Source organism: Diplotaxodon limnothrissa, linkage group LG9 (assembly GCF_057381915.1).
Source record: "Diplotaxodon limnothrissa isolate DT_005_m linkage group LG9, D_limnothrissa_male_GT1.1, whole genome shotgun sequence".
Lineage (NCBI taxonomy): Eukaryota > Metazoa > Chordata > Actinopteri > Cichliformes > Cichlidae > Diplotaxodon > Diplotaxodon limnothrissa.
In genome coordinates this window covers 32,636,831-32,647,569 of record NC_140604.1, presented here as the reverse complement: position 1 = coordinate 32,647,569, position 10,739 = coordinate 32,636,831, and the positions used below count along the sequence as shown (strand labels likewise).

The window sequence follows — 10,739 nt, the reverse complement described above, 5'->3', positions numbered from 1 at the left end:
TTTAAGTCCTCTCACTTACTGTAATATTAAAAACTAGAAGCAGGGAAAAACAGCTGGCCCAACATGTGCACTACTCTTGTACAACCTGACATCCAAAATGTATGAAATGAAAAAAGTAAAATGTTTTTTTTGGCCTAAAATCATATGCGTTGTTTACACACAAACATTTAGCAGAGATAATCACATTTGAATTAAAGAAACTGCTTCCGGTGCCTCAGCAAGTAGCTCAGCATGTTTGATTCAGCAGTTACCCCAAGGCTGGAACTGACCCACAGACTGTTTGCTTGCAAGTGAATTTGTTAACCACTACACCCGACGGACATTTACAAACTAATTTTTTAAACTTTGTCTCCACTATAAATCACAAATGATCTGCCACTACATAACTACGCTACATACATATTAATACATCTGAACTTTTATTACTTCACATGCCTTCATTCTGTGTTTTACTCAGGATAAGATTTTATGTTAGTCATCTGCCTCCATTTCACCCTTTCTTTACCATCCTCGTTTGTCACACCAGCCCACTGTCCTCCTTTACGACCTTCATCCATGAGGTGTTACTTCTTTCCTGGCAGCTCCATCTTCAGCATGCTTTGGCCAGTATATTCACTTTCCATCTTCTGCACATGTGCAAACCATCTCAGCCCTGCCTCTCTAATTTTTTCTGTGTTTCGCACTCATTTTTAATCCTGTCCATCCTCTTGCCTTTTTGTTAGTATCACCATCTGTAAAATATGCATCATAGCAGACCGTACTAACATCTTGTAAACCTTCCCTTGCACTGTTGCTGCTTCCTTATTTTACAAATGACCCCTAACACTCATCTCCACTTGCTTCACCCTCCCCACGCTCTCTTCTGCACCTCTTTTGTTCATTGTTTGATGCTTTGAATGTTTGACCCCAGGTATTTACTCATCCACTTTCAATATCCTTGCTCCATGCATCATCAACTTTCTACTTTGCTCCCCTCTGTCACTTGACTTTTATTATTTTTAATATTTCACAATAGCAATCACATATTAGCCATCTTTACTTTTATTTGTACTTCTGCAAGTGAGATGAGCTGATGGTTTGTGTTTTTGTAGCCTTGCACTGTTGAGAGTTCATAAACACTTGGCTTCTTTTTTTTTTTTAATTTCTTTTTAGAAATGCTTGCGTGAGAACCAACAGTAAAGGGCTGGACGTAAAATTCTAGACTCCACCCTCAGCATTAAAGTAAGATACCTTTTCTTTGATCAGTTTTTACCCTATTCCTTATACCATCAAGTTATACTCATCCTTTTCTCTGGTGACACATGGCTAATGGAAGTATATTCCACAGGTCATGACATTATCAGCTGGAGAATAGTCACGAATCCTAGAAAGGTGTTCCCTCGATGGAAAACCTTGGATCCAAAATGAAGTTATTGGACCACAATTCTTCCAACTAACCTGCCTTGAAGTCATGTTAATGATTCAAAGCTCTTCAAACTTTGAAGATCATTATTTAAATCACTTCAGAAAGTGAGGACTGCTGTTGAACCTTATTTTCCAAGGTGCCTTCAGAGCAGATGGATTGATTTAGCACAGGTTTTATGCTGGACCACAACCCAAACTCAGCTGAAACAGTTCAAATTTAACTGTGGGATTCTCTCTTCTGCATATGTCTTTAGGTGTAAGTCATTGCGACACCTTACAGTACGAATGGCATCCTGGTGTGTTATGTAGCATTGTATAGTCTCAACATTAAAGCTTTTTAAGGGTCTGTACAGATACAACTGGAATCAAGTGTAGGTAACTTCTAGTTTGCTAAAGCCCCCATGTTAACAATTTGTATTGTAGTTATGACTTCTGTCACATATGTAAAGAGCAACAGAGACAGAGTGTGCCGGTGAAAATCTGGGACATCTCTTCCCCGAAAAGCACCAGCTGTGCTTGTAGTCGACTGGTTTTGTCTTCACTTTACACTTTTGCTCATGTTAACAGATTCCACAAACATTTAAACAATCCTGGGGGGCGGGGGTGGGTTAGTTCCATTAACAGCCGGCTGCTGTTGGTTTTCTCAAAAACAAGGGACTTTGTTGGGGATGACTTTCAGTGGTCGAATAATCCGCATTTTTTGCCAGAGAAAAACCTGTTTTTGTTTATACTTCATTTGGAATTAATTTCCAATAAGAAAAATGTTTCCTTCCATATTTTTACCTTTTTGTTTCACTGATGTGATTATTTTTCTTCATTAAGTTTTTCCAGTGAAAAATATCCATTAACTTATACACACACACACGATACCGGTGTTTGCTTACCACAGGAGTGCACAAAGCAAGTTTGGCATAGCCAGTGTGATAGGTGGCTCAAAATAAGCTAAAACCGTTTAGTTCTAAAATGTAAAAAGTTGAACTAATAGACGCTTTCAGCTGCTCCTCTATTTCCACAGAAGTCCCAAAACAGATGGATCCACATCACTTGGCACAGAATTTATGATGCAACCTCCCATTTGTCTGAGCTTAAAGTCCACAAACCTGGCCTAATGTTTCGTTCACTATGACCTGAAATTAGCAAATCAGCCCATGAACTCACCAGGAAACAATTTAAAGAGGTCCAGGCAGACAGATATTTACACAGGAGCTTAAATCTTTTTTGCAACCATAACTATCGCCCCCTGGTGGCCAGCGAGAAAAAAAATATAGGTTTAGGGCACTTTGTATTGGCTTCACCTTTCAGACCTGGAGTTTGAAAAGAGACTAAAGAGGACATTTGAAACACCAGCTGAGTCTCCATCAGCACATAAAGAAACTATTGATTGTCCCCACTTCAGTCAGAGACGTCACAGAGAAGCATGCAGTGAAAGGAAACACTGCAAATACCTGAACTCTGTTACTCACATCAATTCAGGTGTTAATCTATTTGTTTTGTGAAATTACATACAATTCCTTATGATCTTGGGGGATAAAAATCCTACAAGTAATATTTTTTTCTCATTTGTGCTCTGTTAGCTGAAATTCCAGCAATAAACACATTTAGCAGCTAATCAGCAGTAATGAAAAGATGAAAGTGTTGCACTCGACATTAATGTGGCCTTGTGGCACACCCGTCTGCTGCCACCATCTTTACATCATCAAACACTTCAAAACTAATGCTGGGCACAAAATTTCAACTGTGGAAATCTAACGTGCAGATTTTGTATCTGGAAAAGTATCGACTGAACTGAAGAAATTATCGACGGTGGGACTGAGTATGTGTGCTGTGCATCACAATGTTTTGTTCAATTTTGTTAACACCAGTGAGGTTTTTCTTGTGGTAGTGTTTTTTTAAAAACTTTTTTTAACTCTTTCTCTCATTAAGTTGAAATTTGTAATTTTTTTAAACCTGAGTAAGCTATGAGAGCAGTTGTATGAGCTGTAGTTTATGTTTTCTGTTATTCAACTGAATGAAACAGCATAAAGAGTTTTTGAATAAATTGAGACATGTTTTCAACAGTAGATGAGTCGATGTGGGCTTTTAACTGGACTGCTAGGATGAGTCAGGATGTTGGGTTAAATTTGATTTGGAAAATAACTAAAGCTGTCAAACAAATGTAAAGGAGTAAAAAATACTGAATTTTCTGCAATAAATCTTTTAAAATAACAGCTGTAAAAATGCTGTAAAAAGACTATAATCTTAAAATGTGAGTTTAAGGTTCACCATAATCCAGTTTGCATTTGTTCCAGGTTTGCTGTACTGCAACCTTAGAGATCATCATGACTACATTTGACTTGATTCACAGAAAGTCTTAATGAAGGAGGATTTACACCTTTCTTCAACAGGAAGAGGAAATATATGCAGGCACCAACTACTGACAATGTGACACATTTAATCTCACTTTATAGGATTTCTGTTCCTTTTTCTGTCAAAGACAGAATTATCGATGAACATAATTTAGATAGACGTGTTTGGCAGTTAGCCTCTGATGGTATGTCTTGGCAGAACGGACCCCAGCTGTGAAAGGGATTAGAGTAGGACCCCTAAGAGCCTAGATCCTGATGGTGGAGACGAAGGTGGTTTATATGGAGCCTGAGTGAAGAGGGGCAAAGAAGAGGAGGGGGTGGGTTGCACAAAGGCGTCTGTAAAGGCCAATGGCAGATGCAAGGTTAGATTTAAAGTATGGGGCATGACTGCTGATTGGTCTGGTGAAGGCGGAACTAGACCAGTGATAACACAAAGAGTTTGACAGTGTGGGAAAGTCAGAGTGATAAAGCTTAGATTTAGCTGGCAGCACACTCCAGGCCTCAAGGGTCAATGACCTGCAGGTTTTAGATCTCACCCTGGGTCAACACACCTGATTCAAATGATTGTTTCATTACCAGGCCTCTGGAGAACTTCAAGAAATATCGAGAAGGTCATTTAGCCATTTAAATCAGCTGTGCTGGATCAAAGATACATCTAAAACCTGCAGGACACCGGCCCTTGAGGCCAGGTTTTGGACACCCCTGGCATAGATCTTGGTTATGGAAATTCATTTATTTATTTATTTATTTATCTTCACACCACATTATGGCTTTATAAGTTCTACTCTGAGTTCTAGTTAATTTTATTTCACCATCAGTTATTTCATAATTTATGGACTTGAATCTTGCTTTAACTTTGGATTGAACTCTTTTATCTAAGACACAAAAAATGTTTACTGTATGTCAATAGACACCAATAAAACATGCATGAGACAGAGTTGGTTTTCAAACCTTTTTCCATCACTTGTCTGTCAGGCTCCCGTTTACAGATCAAAAAGACGAGAAAAAGGCCAAACCTCCTCAACCTGGTGAAACCAAACTACAGATGCTGGACCCAGGGCGGATTAGGACTACATGTTTGATATGGATACATCATAGATTCATAAGGTTTTCACTGTTAACCGTGCTAATTTCAGTTACTGCCCCAATGCACTAATCAATGGAGAATTTTGGATTGACCTCGAGGCGAACCAGACTGCATGAGACACGTTTATAGAGCAAAAGACATTGAAATAGTTTTTCGTTTTAAAGCGAAAGTAAACTTTATTGTCATCTCTGCTATATACAGTACAGTATATAGAGATGAGACGACGAGGCTCCAGTTCCATTCAGTGCAAAAAGAACAACAATTAATATAGGAAGAGTAGGAATAAATATACACTATAAGACTAAGGTAAGGGGAGTAAATATACACTTTGAGGTAAAAAAAAGGTTCATTTCAGTCTAACTTTACAATTTAGAATTGTGATTTAAAGTGACCTTGAAGTGGTTTAAAATGACCAACGTAGCAGCTTTACAGTTTACAGTATGAGTGATTTAAAGTGACCTTGAGTGAAATAAAGTCACCAACATAAGCAGGATTGAGTGTAGGATTGTAGGATGGGTCCAATGGCTGTAACGATAATATACGATTATTTCTTTATTTTTCACACCGAAACATTTAATAAGACAAACTTTAAAGTTAATTAAATATAGCTACAAACTAACATGTGGGCAAGGTTACATGAAACGAACTGAGCCTAAATTAGAAACCAAAACTAAAAGATTAAATCATTTGAATTAACTGAAAAAAACGAGTCAGGAAATGAGTCTCAGTGCTGCCATATTTATCAAAATAAAATATCGAATGGCTTCAGGTTCGATTCGATTATTTGTAGGTACATTTGGTTTCCACTGAGCAACTCATCCATGTTAAAATGAAAAACTTTCATTAATCTTTGGTTCTCTTCCACAGCATGTTTATGTCTCTTCTTCATCCCAGCTCCCTTCATAAAAGGGACTTTTTCCTTCCCACTGTGGCCAAAGCACTTGCTCGAAGGGAGTAAACTGATTGTTGGGACAAAGGCTTTTACTTCTGCGGGCCACCACTGTAAATAAGTATTACACAGAAGTACAGCCCAGGTCTAGTTCAAATTTAAAATTATACTGGTCCCATGGTTAGTCATGTATGCCACAGCTCAGAACGCCAGGGCCTCTGACTACCACCTGGTCCAAATAGCACTAAACCCATATGGCACCTCCTGTTGGTGGTGAATGTCTGTAGTTTTCAATGGTTGCCACTTATTAAATACAAAGAGTATCACTGCCAGTCCAAAAGTCATAGCTATGTCATAAGAACCAGGTGTGACATTAGCTGACTCTTTACAGGGGTAAACAGTCAGAACTATGTGGAGCCTGATCAGGAAGAGGTTCTTTCTGTCTGTTCAGATTTGTTGTGATCCAATGGCAGCAAAGATTTTAGTCCTGCATGATCATGCAGATGTTTGGTCAGAGCAGATAATGAAGTGAACGGTTTTGCACATTGGTCACACTGAAATAGCTTATTTGCAGAGTGCGATCGTTTGTGTTTGGAGTATGAACTGAGATTCTTGAAGCTCTTGTCACACTGGTCACAGCTGAAGTTTCCTTCAATGTGTGTACGTTCATGATCATTACGAGTATTTGCACGAGAGAAGCTTCTGTCACAGTGTCTGCACTTGTATGGTTTCTCTCCTGTGTGGACTCGTTTATGAGCTTTAAGCTCACCTGCAGTGGTGAAGGATGACCCACACTGGTCACAGAGGTTCATTTTAATGCTACTGTGAATGAGTTCATGGCGCTTTAATTCGCCTGCTGTGGGGAAGCCTTTCCCACATTCTTTGCAGTACTTGAGTTTGTGTCCAGTGTGTCTACGTAGATGTATTTTTGGGCTCCTTTGCCAATTGAAAGTTTTTCCACAAATGTCACAATGAAACGCTTTCCCACCACCACAGTGATGACAGGGTTGAGAACTGGATCCATCTGTGTCGCTCTGCTTCTAAACAAAGACACAAACACAGTCAGAGTCAGGGAATTTCTTCAAAATCTTTTTTCCTGAAGGTTGCCTGAAATTAAGAGAATCTCTGCCAATGTCCAGTTACATTTTACTATGTCAGTGATAACTAAAAAGTAAAATATAGTTATTGTAGGTATACCAAAAAGAATACAACAATAACACTCATGTACTTTCAACTAATGCGTTCACACCGAACGCATTAGAAGCGACCAGAGCTTCAGGTTAACATGTAAAGTCAATGGAGGAGCGTGATGAAGCGCGACAGATTTGCATCGCAAAAAACACTTTTCTGCCTGATTCGCGCAAAAAGAAGCCTGGCTGATGCGTTTGAAGCGCGAAGTAAAATACGCACTGCAGTTTGTGTGGTGCATTTTGTGCATTCCCGCTTATTGCGTCTACCGCTTGAGTTGGAAAAATCTGAACTCCAGCGTCAAGTCGCGCCGCGAAAACCAATCAGGAGCCTCCAGGGCAGAAACAATGTTCTTATTTTTCTCCTCCTTCTCCCTGAGGCTCTTCCACTTTAAGCTGGGTCCTTTTTATTCCTGTCTCTCTGTAAATAGTTATATTTTATATATTCATGTTTAATGTTTTTCAGTTTGAGCATCTTAATATTGTTTCAAATAAATTTTTGTAATGACTAATGTGTAAAGCGTCCTTTACGCCGCTGCTCTGCTCTCCACGGTGAATAGAGAAGGGAGACCCTCTCTTCAAACGCTAGATCGACAGCTGCCATCTGGCACTACTTCCTCCCACATTTCCGCTTCACGGGCATGAAAATTGCATATTTTAAAGCCTGACCAGTTCGCTTTGGACGTGCTTCGAGGTGCGAATGCGCACACGACCAGTGAATGCACCATTACTCTAAAATTGTCACTTGAAATAACAAACTTAATGTTTCTTTGCAATATTAATCTAATATTTTTACAATTATGTAGAAATTTAGTGTTACACTTTTATTTTCTTTATATTTCACCACTTTATCATCATTGGACAATGTCTTCGATTAGATTAGGTGGCACTCATGGGGATCTTTTTATGGTTGACATTTTTTATATGACCTCGTACAGAAGCTGAAGCGGAAAACTTGATCTCTGACAGTGGTTGAAATTCCCTCATAGTAAATCCCTCAGGTGCGTCAAAGATAACTAAAATGTGTTTTGAACGGAGACAGAAGAATTTGTGCCTCAAAAGTTTAGGTGTGGACAGTTTCTAAGGCCCACTTACCAGCTGTAATGGAAGTGTTATGAAAACATTAATGTTAACAACCAGCAGTGGCATCACAGGCAAACAGCCTACTTGAGAGTAGACTATTTAGTTGTGGTTGTTTTTTAAGTCTTATATCTTTATAATGACACTACAATTCTTTTTATTCTATGTAGACCAGACAGAAAATGAGTAACTGTAAACTCACATACAGCCACATTTTTACAGAAATAATCTTTTAATACCATGAAAGTGCCATTAAATAATATAGTTACATAAAGGTTTGTTTTGTTGACCTAATCATGAAAGAAACAAAACAAAAAATGATATTGAAATGTGATGAATCTCCTGTACATACAGCATAGTTGCTAATATTGTAACAAAATTTAATAAGCAGAGTTGTTCAAACACTAAAACTACAAGATAAAAATGTAAACACATACCTCGCAGTAACTGCACTTGTAGAGTTTCTTCCTGGTGTGGATCTGTTGGTGCGCTTTGAGGGAACTTGGATCTTTAAAAGCCTTATCGCACACGTCACATTTATAAGGTCTCTCTCCAGTGTGAGTGAATTTGTGGATTTTTAAGTCTCTGTTTGTCATAAACACTTTTCCACACTGTTCACAGTAGTACACATCCTCTTTGGTGTGAATGCGTAGGTGTGCATTTCGGTGCCCTACTTGGCTGAAGGTTTTTCCACAAACCTCACAGCTGTATGCCTTAATTCCAGAGTGGGCAACTTGATGAGTCCATAAGCCGCTACGGTGAGCAAAGACTTTACCACACTGATCACAGCTGTACTGTTTAACGCCACTGTGGATACGTTTGTGCTCTTCCAACCCTTCTTTCCGAGAGAAACACTTCCCACACTGATTGCAAGTATGTTCTTTAACTCCACTATGAATGAGCTGGTGTCTTTTTAAACTTCCAGGCTGTCTAAAAGACTTTCCACACAAGTCACAGCTAAACGGTCTCTCTCCAGTGTGAATGACTTGATGTTTTTTTAATGAGACCTTCCAGGTAAAACCTTTCCCACAATCGTCACAGGTGTATGTTTTGTCTCTCTTTCTTCTGTGAGGTTTGTCGGCCTCCTGAGAGCGCTGACTTCTCGCTCCATGTTGGTCCTGCAGTGACAGAGATACAAACAGAGGCAGTGAGTGAAATGCAGTCGTGGAACAAACTCAACCTTCAAACTTCCTCCATTAACACGAGCTTTAAACCTGATGTTGAATCATGGCAGTTGCCAAATACCTTGTGGATTACCCCAACCTTCTGGTGACAGGAGCATACTTTACTATCAATTATTCATTTTTCCATAACTTAACCATTAGAATATCTGTAAATGGCTATACCTAGTGTTTAGATTGAGATATTAATTAAAACTATACCAGACCCCTTATGACAAAGAAGCAACTAAAAGTGGTAAATATCATCTCTCTTATGTTTCTCATCCCCACCCAGAACAAGCAGTAATTAGTAGAGTGAAGCTGATTAAAGCAGGATTATCACGATGCTACAAACTCAATCTCAATACCCAGAAAATTACCTGACTGCCAGAGGGAGGGGAAAAAGAAAATCAGAACAATACTGGACCATGAAAACGTATCCAGCTACTATCCTGTTTATTTTCTCTACTTCTAGTCATATTTCACTGCTGATCAGCTGAGAGTTGTTGGGTGGCACTCCACTGTTTTAATCCTATGATATTGTCGAAATGGGAGCTTTAAAGACTTCACAATATTTCTCATAAAGACCAGGGCTGTCACTCTGAGATGTTTGTAGATCAGATTATGTTTAAATGGGAAATTATTACATTTAAAATTTGGGGGTTTAATATGAATTTCAATTTTCTTAATCTGCTATTTTAGTGTCCTGTTAATGTGTGATCTTCTTATTTCATCTATTAACTTGATTCTTGTTTGTATAGGTATGAATGTGTAGCCTGGGGCTAACACACAGCAGCCGATGTGGAACCAGCTCCCAGTTTAGATTTGAGAGCCGATGAAGTGCACCCAGATTCACCAACAGAGAAACTGATATTTTTCTCACCTTTTCTGCGAAACTCATTGTTTCCTTTGTAGTGAGTCAGCTGAGACCAAATAGCTGAAAATCTTTCTCTGCTGCTCCGTCAGACTCTTCTCCTCCTGCTGATCAGCTGGGACAAAGAACAGATTTTTATTAGACAACGAGACTACTGAGAGGGACTACAAAGAGAGAGAATACTACACTGGCGTCCCTTCATTGACTCTCTGTTAAATCGAGAAGTGAATTTTAAATCTTCCTCCTCACATACAAGGTCTTGAATAATCCGGCCCCATCTTAATGACCTCAAAATACCATGTTTTCACTGCAGACCACTTTGCTGCAGGTTTACTTGCCGTTCTTATGATATTTGAAAGTAGAATGGGAGGCAGAGACTTCAGCTTTCAACCTCCTGTTGCCCCTCTCTGCTGCAGAACTAGCTCCCAGTTTGGATTTGGTAGGCAGATTCTACTTTTGAGATAAGCTTCACAACACTCATCTTTGATCAAGATGGATGTCAGTGTAAACTTTTTACATCACATTTAGCCCGAGATTGAATTTTGTGTCATTTCTATACAAAACCTAACACAAGTATAAAAAAGTGCTTTTCATAGGTTTTTTGAACCACAGAACTTTTTAGCCTGAAACACAGTTTTTTGCAAAGTCAAACTTTAGTGTACCCATTGTACGACAAGGCCCAGACATTTTTCTTTCCTTCTCGGTTTTGTTAC

The 10,739-nt window shown here is 39.0% G+C and overlaps 1 protein-coding gene across 1 annotated transcript; it reads right to left on the bottom strand.

Moving 5' to 3' along the window:
* Positions 1-6,073: 6,073 nt before the first annotated feature.
* Positions 6,074-10,096, bottom strand: LOC146625909 (uncharacterized). Its single transcript, XM_085363044.1, has 3 exons — positions 10,036-10,096; positions 8,430-9,110; positions 6,074-6,765 (listed from the first exon to the last, which is right to left on the bottom strand). Exons 1-3 carry the CDS (start codon positions 10,051-10,053, stop codon positions 6,148-6,150), a joined length of 1,317 nt encoding a protein of 438 aa, XP_085219170.1. The 5' UTR covers positions 10,054-10,096; the 3' UTR covers positions 6,074-6,147.
* Between the last annotated feature and the right edge of the window lie 643 nt (positions 10,097-10,739).

Bases quoted from the DNA above. Each gene is read 5' to 3' on its own strand.
- LOC146625909 (XM_085363044.1), bottom strand. The intron at 6,766-8,429 runs GTATGTGTTTAC...GTCTTTGTTTAG, and splicing joins ACAAGTGCAGTTACTGCGAG to AAGCAGAGCGACACAGATGG.